The following is a 19,299-nucleotide window of genomic DNA, read 5'->3' as shown; positions in this document are numbered from 1 at the left end:
AGCGGAGTACTTTCAGACGCATCAGGTTTATATGAAAGAAGTGTGTCGAACGTATTAGATGGTTCTCGTCCATATAGAAGAAAGTACGGGGAAAACCCAGTAGTTGCTCGGGCTGCAGTATTGTACGCATACGTCACGAAAGGGAGAACTTGGTCCCAATTTTAAGGATCAGAGGCGACATACATTGATAGCATATCCCCAAGAGTACGATTAAAGCGTTCTGTCAGGCCGTTAGTTTGCGGATGGTACGCTGTACTTGTGCGGTGAACGATTCGGCATTCGTCGAGTAGTGCCTTCAAAGTATCGGCAAGATCATGCCTCTGTATCACTCAGAAGTTCGCGAGGGGCACCGTGGCGCAGAACGAAATGGCGTAACAGAAATGATGCAACGTCGCGGGTGGTGGCAGTCGGCAGAGCGGCGGTTTCAGCATAACGGGTCAAGTGATCCACGGCAACAATAATCCAGTGGTTCCCTGCGGGAGTGGATGGTAGTGGTCCGTATATGTCAATACCAACGCGATCAAAGGGTCGACTAGGGCAGGGAAGGGGTTGTGACGGGTAGACTTGTCTGGGAGGTAATTTTCGGCGTTGGCACTGAGTACAGGAGCCAATGAACTTTCGCGCGTAGTTGTACATGCCGCGCCAATAAAATCGGAGGCGTAGTCGGCTGTGGGTCTGCGTAGAATGCGTCGATGAAATAAGGTCACGGGGGTGTCGGGGTATCACAAGAAGCCACTTGCGACCGTCAGAAAGGTAGTTACGTCGATGAAGAAGGTCATCGCGAATGCAGAAGTGGGTAGCCTGGCGGCGAAGAGCGCGAGATGGTGAAGAGGTGGATGGATCAGAAAGGATGCTGATGAGAGCACTGATCCATGGATCCTTGCGCTGCTCGTACGCCATGTTGCGCAGTGCATGGGATGTAAGTGTGGGCTCAAGGGCGGATAGGCAAGCGCTGTCAGCTGAGACCGGTGAGCGAGAAAGGGCGTCAGCGCCCGTGTGTTTGCGGCCAGAACGGTAAAGAACGCGGAGGTCGTAGTCCTGTAGCTTATGAGCCCAGCGAGCAAGTCGGCCAGATGGGTCCTTGAGGGTGCACAGCCCACAAAGGACGTGGTGGTGAGTGATTACGTCGAAAGTGTGACCATACAATTAAGGGCGGAACTTTCCAAATGCCCAAATAATGGCTAAATACTCTTTCTCTGTAACCGAGTAATTAGCCTCAGCTTTTGTCAGAGTTCGGCTCGCGTAGGCGACGACATATTCATCGAACCCCGCCCGCCTTCCGTTGCGCGAGTATGGCGCCGAGTGCGACGCCGCTGGCATCGGTGTGGACTTCGGTGGGGGCAGCAGGGTCGAAGTGGCGGAGGATAGGTGGCAAGGTTAGCAGTTGGCGTAATTTCGTGATGGCGTCATCGCAGGCGGCCGACCAAGCTGAAAGTTCTTTGACGCCGCTTAAAAGGTCTGTCAGGGGTGCACTTATGGATGCGAAATTTCGAATGAAACGTCGGAAATACGAGCATAAACCAATGAAACTTTGAAGCTCCTTGAACTTCTTCGGTTTTGGAAAGTCAGCAACTGCGCGGAGCGTGGCTGGATCCGGAAGAATGCCATCTCGCGAGACAACATGGCCAAGAATAGTGAGTTTTCGGGCACCAAAACCACATTGCTTTAAGTTGAGTTTAAGTCCCGCGTCAGTGAGGCATTTCAGAACGTGCTCGAGACGGCTGAGATGTGTATGTAAATCAGCGGGAAAGACAACGACGTCATCCAGGTAGCAGAGACATGTGTTCCATTTGAGGCCGCGTAAAATATTATCCATCATCCTCTCAAAAGTGGCTGAAGTGTTACACAAGCCGAAAGGCATCACGGTAAATTCGTATAAGCCGTCAGGTGTCACAAATGCTGTTTTATGTCGACAGATGGTGCTATAGGAACTTGCCAGTATCCGGAACGTAAACCCAGCGATGAAAAGAACTCCGCTCCCTGCAAACAGTCAAAGGAGTCGTCGATGCGCGGTAACGGGTAAACGTCCTTGCGCGTTATCTTGTTCAGACGTCGGTAGTTGACGCAGAACCTAATAGAACCATCCTTTTTATTGCGATCAATTATATGGACACTTCAACCGGATTTCTGCCGTCGGCGTCGCCGTCGTCGTCGCCGTCGTCGTCGCCGTCGCCGTGAGGTTCCCTATAGATAAAATCTTCGCCGCGTGCCGTATGCCCGAGCGGAAGCGTGCGGGGACGCGCGCCATCACGGAGAGCGAACGCACTCAATCTCCCACGCGCAAGCAAGGAAGCGGGAAGCCAGCGCCGGAGGGAGCGAGGGGGGGGGGGGGGGGCGCAGCTTCCACTCTGCCAACAACCGCGCTCGTCGCTCGCTCGCACCGTCTCTTATCTCCACACGGCTCTGACCTTTATGCGCCGTGCATTCGCCGCTCAGTTTCCGTTGAAGCGATAGACCGCACGTAGCTTCGCCCGCTGCTTGCTGCCAGCGTTTTGACAGTCGTTGTCTGCAGTCATTCAGTGTGATCTATTCATGTTTGTTTGTGCGCGCTCACACCACGCTTGTTCATTCAGTTAGTAATAGTCGGGCCACATTTTCCAACGCACGCTACACATGCAATGCTGCCCGGATCGGCAGTGCAGCGCTACAGGTGTGTCCCTTCGCACGCGCTGCCCACGGGAAGCGCTTCTCAGCAACACCACCGTTTCACACGCGCCTTCTCGTGGTCATCGAGTCTCTCTTCATGTCGGTCTACTTACGCCGCAGCACACCTGCTTACTTAATCAGCTCATGTTTACTACAATTCATGTTGCTACCAAAGCCGCTCACCTTACTTCGTATGACATTGCTGTGTTGCTATCGCATTCATTGCTTCGCCCTTAGGGCGAAACTGTGACATTTTTTTTCTTAACAAGAACGACCGGTGATGCCCACGGACTGTTTGAAGGCTGTACAACGCCACGCTTGAGCATGTCATCAACCTGGTCGTCAATTACACGGTGCTCCGAGGCGGATTCCCGATAAGGGCGTAGCCGTAGAGGTGCATGACTGCCTGTATCTTTCTGGTGAAAAACGGTCGATGTGCGGCCCAAACCGGAAGCAGGGCTGTCAAAAGAGGCGCGGAACTTCTGCAGGAGAGTGAGCAGCTGGCTTTGTTCGGAAGATGACGTTTCATCGTCGATGGAACGGTGGAAAGCGTCGAGAAGGGACTGATCAACCGCAGGGTCACAAGAAAGTGCGCTAAGGTCCGTAGGAGTAGAAGCCGCAGGAGCGTCAAAGATGCAAAAGGTGTGGACCGGCTGAACAAGGCCTAGGCATTCGCCATGAAATAAAGGTAAAGGGCACGCCGTGGGATTGTCGACGATCATCTTCGTGGCGCCACTGCGCAGAGTAAGGAGAGCAAAGGGCAGGGGAGAACTTTAGCGGCGAATGAACACTTCAGAGGGCGTAAAGAGAACAGTGCCATCAGAAATAGCGGCGCACGACACAGGGATAAGCAGGAAAGAGCACGGAGTAACGGCATTGTCTTCGGACACAAACAGTTTATCACTAGAAGGGCGGTTGTCGATTGTCTTAAAATCGGGAAGCGCAGAAAGTTCGAGTTCGGCGTGACAACAGCCAATAATGGCGTTGTTATTTGCAAGGAAGTCCCAGCCTAATATAATGTCATGGGAACACGAGGGCAGCACGACGAATTCGATGGTATACAAAAGTCCTTGAGTGACGACTCGAGCAGTACAGGCAGCGAGAAGGGAGAGGTCGGATAAAGGCGTCAGAACTTTTCTTAGTATGCGACAGAGTTTGGCGGAAATTACAGATACTGCGTGCCAGGACGGCGATTCCTTCAACATACACTTCAATTATCTTGGCTGGAGAGGGACGAGGACTTGAGCATTGCGACGTGGACGCAGTTCGTGTCTCGGGAACTGCGACCATCAGTTTTCCTGCTCGGTGGGTCCGGTACGGCGACGCAGCGGAGAAAGCGAGCGACGACGTGGAGACGGTGAGCGGCGGGTAGGTGCGGGTGAGCGACCATAGCAGAAGGAAGAGGTAGGAAGGCTGAATGGCGAAGACGAAAATTCAGCGGGGAAAGGTGGCGCTCACCAGATGTTCGGGAAAGGAAGCAAGCGACGGCGGCAATGGCCGATGCTTTTTGCCGATGCTTTGAAGGCAGTCCTCCAACAGCGCCGCCCACCCTGGTTTGTGCCGACGCCTTGTGTCAGCGAGATCCCCCTATCTTCCCCGGCACCTCCACCACTTGCTAAGAGATGTATTAGCAACGGATGCAGGCGAACGGGCAGCCGTCACAAGCATTCGGCCAAGAACCGCAACCACAAGCTCATGCCGGTGGCGATGCTGCTGAGGCGCAGGCTACTCTTCTTCATTACACTATATTAATTAACTGTGCCTTAATTGACTTTGCCTTAACGCCAAAGGTGATTGGTCGGACTTCCACATAAGCCAGAGGGTTCGACTCACACCGAAGGTCCTGGGTTCGAGTGCCTGAATTTACATCTTAATTAAGATGACGACGGTGACTCGCGCACCATTCAAATTATTGCGTGAGAGTTGATTGCTTGACCCGCGCCCCAAAAAAATTGTTGCGTGAGCGTTGCTTGCTTGCTCAGAGAAGAGAACGACGGTGCCCCGTATACCATCAGAATTGTTGCGTGAGCGTTTGCATAAATGTAAGACACGATGCCGGGTCGGTGTAGTAAGTGAATCACAAACCCAGTCGTCATCGTGTACGATTTCGCTTCGACGACACGGTTTTCGCTCAAGGACGTTGAAGGTCGACTAAACAATGAGACATATAAGGCTTCGCCTTAATAAATGAACGTAAATAAAGCAGTCCGATGACAGGATACGAACAGAGGATCCGTAGCACAGCAGCCCGATGCTCTCGCCATTAGACCACAGGCCCCAGTAGCTGGAATAGAACATCTTGAAGCATTTGCCGCGGGCAAGCCAGCGCGATGAGGCGCGCGGCCGTTTTATTAAGGCGAAAGCCTTACTAAAACGGCGAAAACGGCAATGTGTAGGCTATTTCGCCTGTACACAGGCGAAATCGTCTGTGTACAGAAAACTATCGCCATCAGCTTTGGCTCGAGAGTCATCGTCATCTTCCGCAGCTGGCTAGTTGGCTTGTACTCGTGCTCGGCACACGCTCGTGCCACTGCTCCCGCGTTCGTCGTCGTCGCCTGCTTCCACAACTGGCTGCATTGCCGCTAATCATTCAAGCGTAGAATTTCACTTCTCTTCTGTCGTCGTAATGGGAAGGCCGCGTTTACCGGGGTTATGAGCCATTGCTTAAGGGCGTATGCGCCATTGATAGTCTTACGTAATGGACAGATTTAATTTTGAAGCAATTTAATTTCGAAGAACCGCAAGCTGCAATGGGCGAGCGAATGCTGCTAACCACACCGCCGAGCGAACTCGAAACATCGAACGCAAGCGACAGCGGTAAACTGCGGGCATACCGTCAGTGACGTCGTTCTCTCCGTCGCAGTCGAACGTGTGTGTAACCTCATAATTGAGAAATACTTTAATGAACCCTCGGGATTGACCCAGTGATAAACACCGGGGCCGGACGTTTCAGCTTCGCTGGTTAACCATCCTCACGGAGAGGAAGGAATGTTTTTTTTTCTTTTTTTCTTTTTTTTTTACGGTACAGCTTGCCGGTTTGGCCACACATGCAAAACAAATATTCGCACCCTCGAAAGTTTGCAAGGCCACGCTCTACGCACGTGTCTTGACTACCTCTAAGTGCCGCTACTCATGCAACAATCATGATTGCTAGAGACCACTTGATTCCAACATACATCATAGTCGACAACCTCAGAGCACACGTTCAACATCTGTGTCGCGTCCCCTGTCGCTATATTGCTGCTTTTCATGCGCAAAGACCTCAAGCCACATTTGCAAAACTTGTTGCGACACATCAAGATTGCCTTCCGTCGGACTTTGTACCAGTAGCAAGACCACTGTTACCCCTGAGGTGCCTACGACAGCCGCAAGTACGCCTCACAGTTCCGGGAATTATGAAGAAGACCCATCATTCCGCAATGGCTCTACGACAGTTGACATTGTAATTACTGAACGAAACATATTAACAAAGAACGCAGATATACAGCGATGGATCTGTCTCAGCCACCAGCTCCACAGGCGGTGTTATCATTCCGGCCTTGTAAGTAACAATGACGTTCAAAGTCTCCCACATAAACACCTCTACAACACCAGAATTTGCGTGACTACGTGCCGCTGCTAATTACATCGCACAAGCAAAACCTCGAAAGTGGGTTGTTTTTGTGACTCTAAGACAGCCCTCCAGTTTCTGCAGTCAGATTGTAGGCGTGAAGCGATGGACAACCGCACGTGTTCACACTGAGGGTACGTTATTTACTCTCTCACATTTCTTTCTTTTCATCCTTTAAAACCCCTTCCCCCCGTGTAGGGTAGCAAACCAGACGTGCGTCTGGTTCACCTCCCTACATTTCCTTCCTTAGTTTCCTCGTCCTCCTCCCTATTGTTCCTTAAAATATCCTCGGTTGATAAATCTCTGTAGCGGCTTCCAAAATTATATCGCCCGTACAGTGCAAAGTCTTCGAGATCAGCGCACACCTTTATTCACAGGCTTAAGCAGCATATCGTGCCGCATAATTGCGTCTCGTTCACATTTATCCCAAAGCACGATAACACAGACGACGAAACTTGCGATAATTTCCGGTTTTAGTGTAGCAGACACCCGAGGAGAACAAAATAGACATAAAAGCGTGAAACTAAAAATCGAGGTGGAGAGTGGCCATATTTTTGTTTCGCACTATAAAATTTACGTGATTTTATCTCCTGTTTGTATTATGTCGTAGGGAAGGCTGCTCAGATGCACTGCTAATGAAAAGGCAAGTCATATATACATTTTTCTTTAATTCAGCAAACGTTATCACTAGAGACCGGATTTTAGGGCTAATGCCTTTTGTTTTGTTCCTTGGGCTCCTATCGCCCCACTTTGATATATGAGCATGAATTAGAGGTTAGAGGTTTTATAGTGCCTATAAATGCCTATATTGGCGTTTCTGCCTAAATGCCTATAAATGCCTATTTTCAATGTCGGCGCCTATATGAACACTATTTACCCTCAAGTTTCGCTTTTGAGTGCAGTTAGAGACCGTTATTCATGTTACCGGGCAACACTGACTGTTCGGAACTCTATGGGGTTTAACCTAGTCCTCTAGTTCAACCAACTCCTGGAAAACAACCGCTAGCAGCAGTGAAATGGCAGGCGCCGGCCAGCACACGCCGCCGCGCTGACATAGTGCGAGCGGTTGTCGATTGCGAAACCGCGGAGAGCCGTCAGGGGAAACGAGAGTGAAGAGCAAACGAAGGAAGAAAACTGTGATGCGCAAGCGGCTTTTGTTTTGTTTGTAGTTTACTTTTTAAAGTTTTCACCGCCGTCAAGCATTCCTTCTCAGCGTACAAGATCATTCTCAAAGACAAGAGGCACAATTTTGAATCCAAAAATCTGGAGATGGTAGGTAGTTTGCTATTGTTTCCACAATCTTCACAGTGATTCTTATACTTCTTTCCGCGTGCCCTCTAAACAGATTTCTTCAAATATGTGCACTTCAAATGGGCGGAAGTGTATTTGGCAGTGTTGGGACGTTCTGCCTGTACAATTCGGATAATGTGATTGTATATGAGAAAATTACCAGAGTTGTGCCTAACAGCCCTCAAGTAACAACATGTTAATTTCTTAATAAATCATAGTCTCTCTTGCATTTATTATTTATCTGTTTTGTTGTGCCTTAATATAATTGCGTCAGGCAGACATAAAGTAACTTTTTTTAATCAGTATTCCCAACTTTCAAGTATTCTTTTTCGTGCCTGTTTCGCTTTATGCGGCGCTCGAGTACAGTGGCCGTTCAACATGAATATCAGCTGTGTGCTTGTAGAATTAAGCCAATTGATCCTCATTAGTCCAGCAGTTTTGTGGGGCAATTGCACGGCTATGTTCTTCAGTTTCTATAAAACATAAAACTATAACATTTCTTGTTTTATAGTCGTAGATACAGGTCGCGCACGTCTTAGTTTGAAATAATTTGCATTTATGTAAAGATTTATTGTGCCTATATTTACGACGTTGGAGGCCTAAAACGTTGTTTTGCCTGCCTATTTTTGGCGTCTAAAACGCGCTTTTTTAATGCCTAAAGATCCGGCCTCTGGTTATCACCAACTAATCCGGTCGCGTCTTGAACGCTGAGAATCTCTCAAAAAAATTAATCTTGCTGGTAACAAACTTCCGAGGAGGATCTATAACCGATTCGGGCTGTCGAAAGAATCTATGACCAGTTTACTTTTGCATAGTACAAGGTCTTGTCAGTATGCGTACTAAACAAACAATCCGACCAAAACAAGGGCAAATATTCGCCTTGGCTGGATATATTCCGTGATGAGCGTACTAAACGACATCTAGAAGGCCCCGAGCAGCATTTTTCTGTTCTAATACGGCAGTCAGTACTATCCGATGATAAGGGGTAACGTTCATGAACAGTCAAAATAAAATAAACTTCCTAAAGCAGGGAATAATATAACCACGCGCGCTCTCACCTCGGCGAAATGATGTCACGTGTTCCGAACTTTCTATGCATGAACAAATTCTGCGCCGGCGCTTCCAATGGTGGCCCTCGCACCCAATATAGCCTAAAAACAGTCTGGGAGTTATATCTAGCATTTTTCTCCCCTCTTTTTCTATGTCTGTTTTTGGTTTTAATAGTGTTTCGTTTCCCTTGTTTAGGCAATAAAAAAAACATGAGAACGGATGTGAAGGAATATGAAGGCTACGCAGCGATGATTCCGTTTTTCTGGTTGTCTGCACTCCTCAAGGGGAAATCGAATAAATAGATATCAAGGGACAACCCTGTGATAGTCAGAGACCCGCTATCCACGAGGATGCAAATAGGCAGGTTTGTATAGCCTTCAGCGTGCATGACAATGATTGTTCTAGCACCTTATGTCTTGTTATTGGTTGATTGTCTGATGTGTGACTGATGTTTGGCTGCGAGCGTCACCACTCACGGCCATGACGGCGTTTGTATAGAACATCATTTTAACTGCACGTGTCACAGTAGACGCCCGCTATTGAAATGATGTGCTGTACATCCACCGCCATGGGCGCGAGTGGTGGCGCTAGCCAACGCTGCCGGGGTGACATCTACCTGACTACACAAATACCCAAGAAAGTAGACGGGAGAACATCCGCCGTGGTAGCTGTATTGCTAGAGAACCGCATGCGCAATGCGGAAGTTGTGGGTTCCGTCTCTCACAAGTGGCAAGTTTTTTTTACAGCATAAGCTGTTATGAGCACATTCTAATAGCCAGTTTCGGTTCGCGTTGATGTCCTGCCGCCGCCGCCGCGTAACCGCTATCGGCCGAAATGCGAAAAAAGTACCCGGTCTCCGCCGGGATCGAACCCAGGCCCGCTGCGTGAGAGTCGGATACTTTACCACTGAGCCACGCCAGCGCTTGCTATCAGCGTCAGAAAAAGTCCCTATAAACGCGCCCTAGGCCGGCGCGCAGGCGCAGACGACCCGAGCCTCCGCCAGTATGGTGGCGCCGTTTAGTTAAGGCGCCTGCAAAAGCCGCATGCACAAGCGCAGACGACGAGATGCGATTCAGACGAGGCGCGCAATAGACTCGATCCCGATGTGAGATGTGCGCCACGTATTCTGGGGACCTCTTCGGTACACGTTATGGCGTCTCCTCGCAAGGTACGAACCGCTGCTGAAGAAGCGAATCGTAGAGATACGTGCGCGGCTACAACCAAGCATCATCGGGCTCAGTACACTGCTTTGCAGAGAGCATTGCAAACCGCAGCTCGCCGTCGACGCCGGGCGGACAGTTGAGATCGCTCTCGTCAAAACGAGGCGAAGAGACTCTGCCGCGAAGACCCTGTTGTGCGTGGTGCCGAAATTGTTACTCTTAAAACACTCCACTAGCTTACGCTGTGACTGTGCTGCGTGTGCCGCGTAGGCCTGTGACTTATTTCTTTCGTCCACTTTAATTCGCTTTTCCTTATCGTATCTACACTTAAATCAAATAAAAAATTATTCTCCCTTAAGTTTTCATTCGAGTTATTGTCTCTTGCTTTATGTGCTTATAACCATAAGAATCCAGCCCCTCGACTTCGCTTATTCTTTTCGCGAAGTATGTTTTGTAGATTGTTTTTTTTTTTGTGAAACGTTTTTCTACAGGAAGCACCCGTATAGAATTCCGAATACGCAGTTTTCTGCAGTCAATACAGTTTGTGTTTTAGCCATCGACAGAGGTTTGAGTTAAGAGAAGAGAAGAAATATTTGCATCCTTCTGCTTATAGCTCGCAGAATGCTTTGGAGTTTTCAAAGAGCTGAAAATACCGAATTTAATTCTATGATGCAGCATGCACCGACGTGACCCACTTATGTGTAACTATGTCGCTTTCATCACTAACTAGAAATGAAGTACGGGTCAGTGAATCAATACAGACAAAATATATTTATTGCAAACAACTAATAAATAACCACAGCGTCACAATTCGTTTCGCTGTTTGCCGCAGCGGTCCCAGGTAAACATTCAGAACCAGTCAGCGCCACAAAACAGATATGCAGAGGAACCTAGAAGAAGAAAAATATTAAGGATAATATCGCTAATCAACATACAGATGAGGTCCTGTATTTACAGAACTTCTCTTACGTCAGTGCACATCGCAATCGGCCACGCATACAGCGGTCGTCTTTGTAACACGCCAATCGCTAACTCGAGTGCAGGGGGTTTGAACATTGGTCAAAAGAAAACACTCTTAAGTAGGAGAAATTTTCTGACAACGGACCCAGTTACCCTTTGTCAAGCATTCTAAAATTTGTTCAAAGAGTGCGACGTTGTAATTGTGGTAATTTCTCCAACATCCTAACTAAAATGCAGCCACCACCACCACCGCGTGATGAACACGTTTCTGCGATATATTTTTATTGCTAGAAAATGGCAGCTATCTCTCTGACGATGTTAACTCGATAAGCTTGCACCTTGACTGTTGTACAAAAGAACGGCAGTTATTTCTTTTCGCGTTTTATTATTTCGCTATAATTGTTTACGCCACAAAGCACACACGATATGTCCAGTCGAATTGCAATCCTGGGGAAGGAACACGTAAGACCACGGTCTATATCCGCACACACACACACAAACACGCGAGAGAGAGAGAGATAAAGATAGAGTAGATGCCAGCGAGTTTTGATGTTGGGTATATTATTAGCGACTGCGGCCGGCTAAGAGCAAACAACTCTTATGAACGAAGATACTTCTGAAATCAGCCCCTGATCCTCGAAATATGACTTAAACCTTCTGAAATAGCACACTTTTCTACACTGCTGTGTGATGCTTGTGAACCTATTTATTTCACAGTCATGACTGCATAAACACACGTGCGTTGTCTAGTAAATTGTAGGCGACGCAGTGTCATCAGCCATGACGCCCATTGCAGCGCACTGGGTTCTGCCATGTCATGTTGGCAGTAAAATGTCTATAGTATTAAAGTGCTGGTGGTATAAGCAGGCAGATCCTGCGTGTACATCCCTCAAGCTGCAACATTATTAACTACAGCTAGGTACCATCTCATGGTCACAAAAAGAAAAGAGCTAAAGTATTCTAGCGCACCTTCCAGTAGCTCACCCATCATTTCTCGCTTCGCTGTCGATGAATAGCCGCCATCGGTCATACTTTCAGCAAACCGGGTCCAGAACCAATTCCTGTGTGAGCGGCAATTGGAATGCCTGGGTGGATCTTCTTCACTTTATTTTCTTTTCGCACAAGATATGCCGGACCGGTCAGAGTCTTCACGTAGCCGAACGTGCCAGGTCCCCCAATGTATGTTTCTCCCAGAGGAAATCCAAGCCCCCCACCAAAGCCCCCTCCAAAGCCTCCCAAAAGTCCACTGGCAACTCCTGGCCCAAAGCCTCCACCATAGCCCCCTCCGAAGCCTCCTCCGAAGCCTCCTCCGAAGCCTCCTCCGAAGCCTCCTCCAAAGTCTCCTCCGAAACCACCTCCGTAGCCGCCTCCATAACCTCCCCCGTAGCCTCCTCCGTAGCCTCCTCCAAATCCCAGTGCATTGCCACCTCCAGGACCAAACCCAAAATTACCGTACGCTACGCCGAAGCCTGGTCCGTAGCCGCAACCAGGCCCGAATCCTCCAGTAAAAACTGTGCCGAATAATGCGCAAACGAAAGCCGCACAGATCTGCAAAATTGTAAGCAGAAAGCAGAAAATTTATGTCATGGTACTTGTCAAATGAAAGATGCATGATGTAAACATAAAAATGTGTTACAATTCATCTTAACACTCTTCCTCTTGCATAAATCCGTGGATTTCTGACATCTTAACTTAGTATACGACTTAGTTATGTAACGTGGCGCAGCTTCTTGTCACATGCTTCTGTTTGCTTTGTTTATTCCCAGTCACGCAATTCGCATTCCCTTCAGTGGGCGTGAGCTCATACTTGCAATAGGTGTGGAGTTCACCCTGACGATAGTTTGTTTCCAGATGCATTTAGAACGAAGGTAAGTTTTACCGGATTGCTTAGAGTTCGAGCATGCTTATAGATATAAACATGAAGGGCGTTGCCCTTGGTTTTGTTCGCATTGCTGTATTCTACTTGATGTTTAGCTAGCCTGGGGTACTGTAAGTGTATATGGAAGATTATGGATGGTGCCTCAGTGAAAGACAACACAATTCAGAAATTGCACATATTCGCAGGTACACCTGTCTGTCTTGTCTGGAGAAATAAGTTACTTATTGCTTATTTCAAGTTATTTTGAGTCAGCGCGACTTTTCCGCATGAAAATTAACTGTTGCAGGTTTAATTGAAGCACACAAAAAGACATAACGTCTAAATACTCCACAACCTCTTATGTCTTCAAAAATATGAATTACAAGATGAAGCACAATATTGGACGATCAGCTTACGAGTCGTCTCAGTAAAGCCGTAATACAGTAATTTGGAAACGTAATTTTCTTTTTTTTTTCTCCATGGTATAAGAAGGAGATGATGGCGCAAATAAATATATGGCTCCTACTACTCGTTATCTTGTGAACAGTTAGTATAGGTAAAGATATACGTTTGAACACTTATACATATAGTTTATGTAGAAGAGCTAGCGGAAGGACAATTGATGCACATACACAAGAACGTTACAATATACCACACAAAACAGCACAGCTACATTACGACAAAACTCTCAAAGAAACAACGAGAACAAAGAAAGAACGAGAACGAGCCCGCAAAACATTTTCTCAATGCCATCAAAGCGCACTTTCTCGGGACTGTTGCAGACAACGACCCCAATAATTTCTTTAAACCTAATAATGGGCGATCCGTATTTTTAGCGACGGTTAAAGGGTATTCTAGAAGATGGTGATAAGTATTCCCCCTCAAGGCAAAAACCCCACTGTGGAATTTCCGCCCACCCATTTCTGTGGAAAAAATGTTTCGTGTAAGCTGTGCCAAACCATAGTCGATGAATTTTATATTGAAGGTTTCTATTCAAAATGCATTAAATCGTGAATTCAATACGTGAATTAATTAAAAATAGATCATAGCACCTAGAAAATTGGTCCAATTACGTCCTACCTCATATATTGAATGATCTACCTTTTAGAATACAGCACTAATGACTTCCTTATAGTGGGAGAAACAACACTTAAATCCGATGTGCTTGTCCCAGCATCCGCTAGAAAAAGTACGGTGCGCTGCGCTTCGTCCGCCGTGGACCAAGAAGCGCAGAGGAAGATTAGTTTTGAAGAAAGACTCAGGAACATGGATCAAAATAAATGGAAAGCTAATGTGCACCAGTATCTGTAGCTGAAAAGCTTGGAAAAATATTGGAGGATGAGGTCAAAAAAGTACGGGGCAATTGAAAGTGTAAATAAACAACAAGGTGACATCAGAAAAAAAGCCTGAGAAACAGAGACAACGCATTTGATGCAAAGAATGGAAACAAAAAAGGCCATGCAGAATTACAAAAATTGGAAGAAAGAAATTAGAGGGGAAAATCTATACGATAACCCAAAGCCTTGTTTTTTGAGGCTCGATCTGGTTGCCTAAGGGTAAAAACATACCGGAGCAAATATTCTCAACAAGGTGAGGCATGTGTATGCTGCAGCGGAAATCCGGAGACCATTCAGCCTATCCTAATGGAATGCGAAGGGATTCACCCAGTGAAACCCGTAGGTAACGTACAGCTCCCAGAAGCGCTTGGATTTTAGGTGGACGGAAGCATCAACCGGTCAGCAGTCGAGATAAGTAAAAGACGTTTAGAGTATTGGTGCGAAAAATAAGGAAATATATTGACGTAACCGGATCTGTTACAAGCATAGGTAGCTGTACAAGGCTGATACAGAAGGTTAGAGAAAGAAGGAAAAAAAGAAGATTAAGCAGATGTATTAAAAATTGCCAGACTAACAAGCATGTATAGCATACCTGATTAAATCAAGCAGTCTAGATGAGTATTTGTCACCCCCTCGTCTTAAAGGGGATGCCAATAAATCATCACCACCATCATCAGCCATAGTGAGCTCCCTTTGATTGTCTCGCGCATTACAATAGCGTTCATTTCATTCATATTTATGCTGTTAAGCTATGTGAGTGCCCCCTGGGAGTCGCTGAAAACTACCCATTTTTGCGCATCTCGTACAGAAGTTATAAATTTATTTGTATGCAGGAGGTCAAATAATTCCACCGTCAATGACTACGTGGAAAACCATAACTTAAATGTTCCTTGTATATAAACTCATCTATAACATATGTCAAAGTGGAAGAGTTGGTTGAACTGAAACCCATTCGCACAGACATGCATCTATACTGACAACGGCGTGCAAGTTTGCTATAGCGCTAACTGTCGAGGGGCTTTAAAAAACGTGTCCCTTTTTTAATTATACCATCTACTAACAACTATATTCTGGGGGCATAAAAAGCCATATGTAGTCGAGGAGTTCTTGAGTTTTGACTTGACTCTTGTCGCTTTTCAATATATCCAACACCAAGGGTAGTGTTGCCCATTTTGCTCATTGATTCATGTCGCCCACTCAGAGGCAACATTTACTGGTCATGCACCTCTTGTTACGTTTCAACTGTTCAGCATTTTTTGTTATGCTGAGCAGCTGAAGTTTCGGCATGAAAGAAAGGAAAAAACTTTCGCAAAAACTTGTCTACAATTTCAAACATATCATGCAATACTTTTAAAGTTAAATTGCAGCCTGCTTTCAGCTGCAGGCTCAAAAAGTTATTGTTCTTCGCAAAAACCCCAACATTCAGGTTACAAGGTTATGCACTCATGTAGTAGTGTTCAGTGAGACAAAACTGAGGCCCACATAGGTCTGCAATAGCGTGCCAGCTTGTTGAGCATGCGGCATGCGAAACATTATTGCTATTACCGTGTACGGAAGAACTGAAAGTCAGAGTAGTTGGTTTTCATTCATTATTAACTGCAGCGCGACAGGAAGACAACTGACAGAGACGAAATGAACACACAGATTTGCACCGTAGCCTCTACGGTGTTCTGGTGCAAATCGGGTGCATCAAAATCGACTGAGCAGTTTCTACAATTTATTTTTTACACAATATCTGTCTAAAAAAATCGCTTCTAGAATGTAGACTAGACACAAACGAAAAGTCATGTTACCAATGCATAAATCCAATTAATCAAATATCGAGATTTACAGTTAACCAAGTTTCGTTTGCCGATTCAAACGAGAAGGGGTACATACCAGCAACTTCATTGTCGACGGTTCGAAAGGGGCACACTTGAAGGCGCCTTCTCAAGGTCTTTGCTTTTATACGGCCAGATGCTGATCTCCGCCAAATCCTCCACCGCTGCACGCTGATCCGCCAGGACTGCACAACTGCCCCCTGTTCCTAGTCGCGACTATACTTTTGTCACCAGGAAGAAGGAAGCCGCAAGAGCACGTAGTAAAATGCGATGCGATTGACGTCTCAAATTCGATATCACTTGCCTTTTCGCCCGCTGGCAATGACCTATACTCAGCAGCCCAAAAGGTACGCGCACTAACACCAACTAAAATGGAAGAAAAGTAGAAACTACCGGGTACGCTTATCAGGTTTCCTTCGTCTCTTTTCGACTGAAGTTTTCCCTCTGATAGTTATCTAAAGACTCAGGACATGCGCAACTTTGTCTGCATACACGTTCTGCCTTTCTTTCTCGCTTTATGGAAAAGGCAATTTGTTACAAACTTTAAAGCCAAGGCTACACACCTTGCCTCCGCCAGATCAATGAATGAGGCGAGCCGCATACAGCGCACTGATCCCGCGAACTTTGCATTGTGTCTTTCTGCTGAATGTTTAGGTGTTGGCTGGCACGATCACCGCAACGAAGAACGAGGAAATAAACCGCTGCAAGGTTTCATGTACGCCTTCAGATTACGCTGGACTCTTCCTCCATACTTCCCATTTTGTCCAAAGCCACAATATGACCTCATCTTGCATATAAGGTGTGACAATTAATAAAGTTTTGAAGACAACACGCCGTTTCAGTTTATTTCGATGCCAGTTCACCTTAGGACGGCTTAATCCGAAACTAATTCTTTTGCCTCAGTTAGCAGTGAAATAACCCTGAACAATCTTCATGCACAACGGAGGCAGATATCGTTCCATGATGATCACTAGCTCTTCAATAAGGGTTAAACAACCTGCGCGAACGGCTAAACACCGGTGAACTGTTATTAAACAAGGATAATTTTTTTCCGGTCCCTTTAACCATGGTTGCCGTAAAGTGAGTTCATCAGCCTCCCAAGGAGCTAGAGAAAGGAATAGCTCCAGCGGAAGTCATCTTAGCGCGGCGTCCCGTGCGGTTTCTCATTGCTTAATTTCTCTTCGGTTATGGCTGCTGTACATCAGTATGTAGCGCGTAATGTCATTTAAAACGCAACCGCACGATATTATGAAGCTTACAATGCGTAGAGAGTGTCGAAATCTACAGGTCTGTTGATGCGCGCACCGCATCCCTCTTGGTTTCAGTTCCACAGCCTGTGATCGTAGGCTCCCAGCAAGGGCAATTAGAATAGAAAATCGGTTTGAACTCCTGCATAAGGAAGTCAGACCTGAAAGATAAGAAGCTAGGACAGAGAGCTACAACATATGTACATGCGTTAAGACGCTAAGGCAAATCAAATAACATTAGTCAAGGGTTTTTACACCAGTAACTTATCCTTAGGATGGAAACGTTAAAGCTCCTCCTTTTCGCTCGGTGTCATGCCTTAATTTTTTTTAGAGAATGTTAGAATTTGTATCACAAATTAAGTATGTACTGTTCTCAGCGGTGACCTGAACATAGAGATGTTGTTTTTTTCCAATGTTAGCAGTAATTTTCTGTCAATCGTCACACGTAGCGGTTTTAATAATGCTATAAATGAGCCAACCAGCATCACTGATAAAATAGAGAGCCTTCTTGATCTCTTAATTAGCAACGCAAACAGTGCAGTTGTGCCAAGTGGAACACTGGTTTGTAATATTAGTGACCATCTTCCTATCTTTGCTTTTATTTCGGATGGAAACGAAGCAAGCCATGAACTAAGCACTCGTACACGCAGGAAGGACATTACTGATCATTCTTTGCAAAACTTTCGAACGGAAGTTCAGAATCATGATTGGAGCCTATATTATACTGATGCAGATAGCATGTATCAAATGTTTATTGTGGACTTTAAAGGCATCCATTAAAGAAACATTTTCCCGATATCGTACACCGGAGATGTAAACAAACAACAAGATGTAAACAAGCAGACTATGGATAAGCAGTTATTTTCACTGGCAGATAAACGTAAAAAAACGCATGTACTGGGAAGTTGTGAAAACTAACGATATGAACAAATTTAAAGCTTTCAAGTTGTTTAGGAATAAGCGCACCGCTAAACTAATAACAGAGAAATAACAGTATTTTCAAGCGTATTTAAAAAAATATAATGAATAATTCTGCACTGCTCTGGAAGTGACTGAACAGCCTTATAAAACAGACAGATGTAGCTTACGTTCATAACGTGCTCGTGAACAACAGTGTTGTCGGCGCAGCAGACTTTTCGAATGTTTTAAATGATCATAACGTAGCCGTTTGAGAGCCTAGAAGTTGCAAAACAGCAAATCCTCCCTCGATTCACAAAACAGCAATCATCTCGGGCAGCATGGTGTTTTTCCCACGACTGGAATGAAGTTAAAAATGTGTTTCACAGCCTAAAAAATTCTAAGTCACGTGATGCAAATGATATCTAAATTAGGCCAGTCAAATTTATTACGGATACAGTTGCGCCGATTTTAGCTGAAATTTATAACTTATCTCTAGAACAGAGTTGCTTTCCGAAGGAAATGCAGATTGCAAAGGTGGCAGCAATCCACAATGCACAAAATGAAGCACAACAAATTGTATAGTGTTTTAGACAAGCACTCACTCATCTCGATAGTACAGTTCGGTTTCCTGAAAGGGTAGTCAACGAAATCGGCCTTATGAGTTTATAACGCAAAATGAGTTTATAACTATGGCGCTTGTTGCAAAAGAGGTAGCATAGCTATATATCTAGATCTTACAGAAACATTCGATAGCGTTCACCATATTACCCTTCTATCTAAGCTTGAGCAACACGCAATACGTGGTCATGTGAACAAGTTCTTGTCCTGCTGTCTCCAGCATCGGTTTCAGTACGTTAGCCATAACTGTTCAAACTCGAAAATAAAACCTATCCCACACGGTGTGCCACAAGGTAGCATTCTCGGGCCACTTCTTTTTTAAAGCGAAACATTCTGTCTCGCTGATTCATCAATGAGTGCCGAAAACTAAACGCGTTCATCCATTCAATGAGTGCCGAAAACTAACGCGTTCATCACATTCATTCAGGTTAGACGAGTATTCGCACCATACCACTTTATTTAAGCAATCGTTCTTCCCTCGAACCATTCATGATTGGAACGCTCTGCCTGAAAACGTTCTTCAAAGCTCAACCTTATCATCCTTTGTGCACGCTCTCGTTAATCTATGACACGAAACGTTTCCCACGATCTCTGTCCTATTCCATATACTGTGTGATATAGATCAAAACATGTTAAGGGCACCCTTATTTTTGTGTGTGTATAAGCCATTGTGTAAATGTGTACTGTATTGCAGAATTCCTCGATATCCTCGTTGCTTTCTTTCTTCTTTTTTCAATGTTGTTTCTTTCTTCTTTTTTTGTGTAACGAGATTACGCTTTGCTTGTTTCCACCATTCTTTTTTT

The 19,299-nt window shown here is 45.8% G+C and overlaps 1 protein-coding gene across 1 annotated transcript; it reads right to left on the bottom strand.

Annotated features, from left to right (window-relative positions):
• Window positions 1–11,742: 11,742 nt before the first annotated feature.
• LOC119466189 (uncharacterized) lies at window positions 11,743–18,484 on the bottom strand. The gene is made up of 2 exons (XM_037726708.1): window positions 18,481–18,484; window positions 11,743–12,227 (listed from the first exon to the last, which is right to left on the bottom strand). The coding sequence occupies exons 1-2, from the start codon at window positions 18,482–18,484 to the stop codon at window positions 11,743–11,745; spliced, it is 489 nt and encodes a 162-aa protein (XP_037582636.1).
• Between the last annotated feature and the right edge of the window lie 815 nt (window positions 18,485–19,299).

Source organism: Dermacentor silvarum, chromosome 1 (assembly GCF_013339745.2).
Source record: "Dermacentor silvarum isolate Dsil-2018 chromosome 1, BIME_Dsil_1.4, whole genome shotgun sequence".
In the NCBI taxonomy this organism is placed as follows: domain Eukaryota; kingdom Metazoa; phylum Arthropoda; class Arachnida; order Ixodida; family Ixodidae; genus Dermacentor; species Dermacentor silvarum.
Note: the sequence above shows the minus strand (reverse complement) of the source record. Positions and strands in the feature narration are given on the sequence as shown.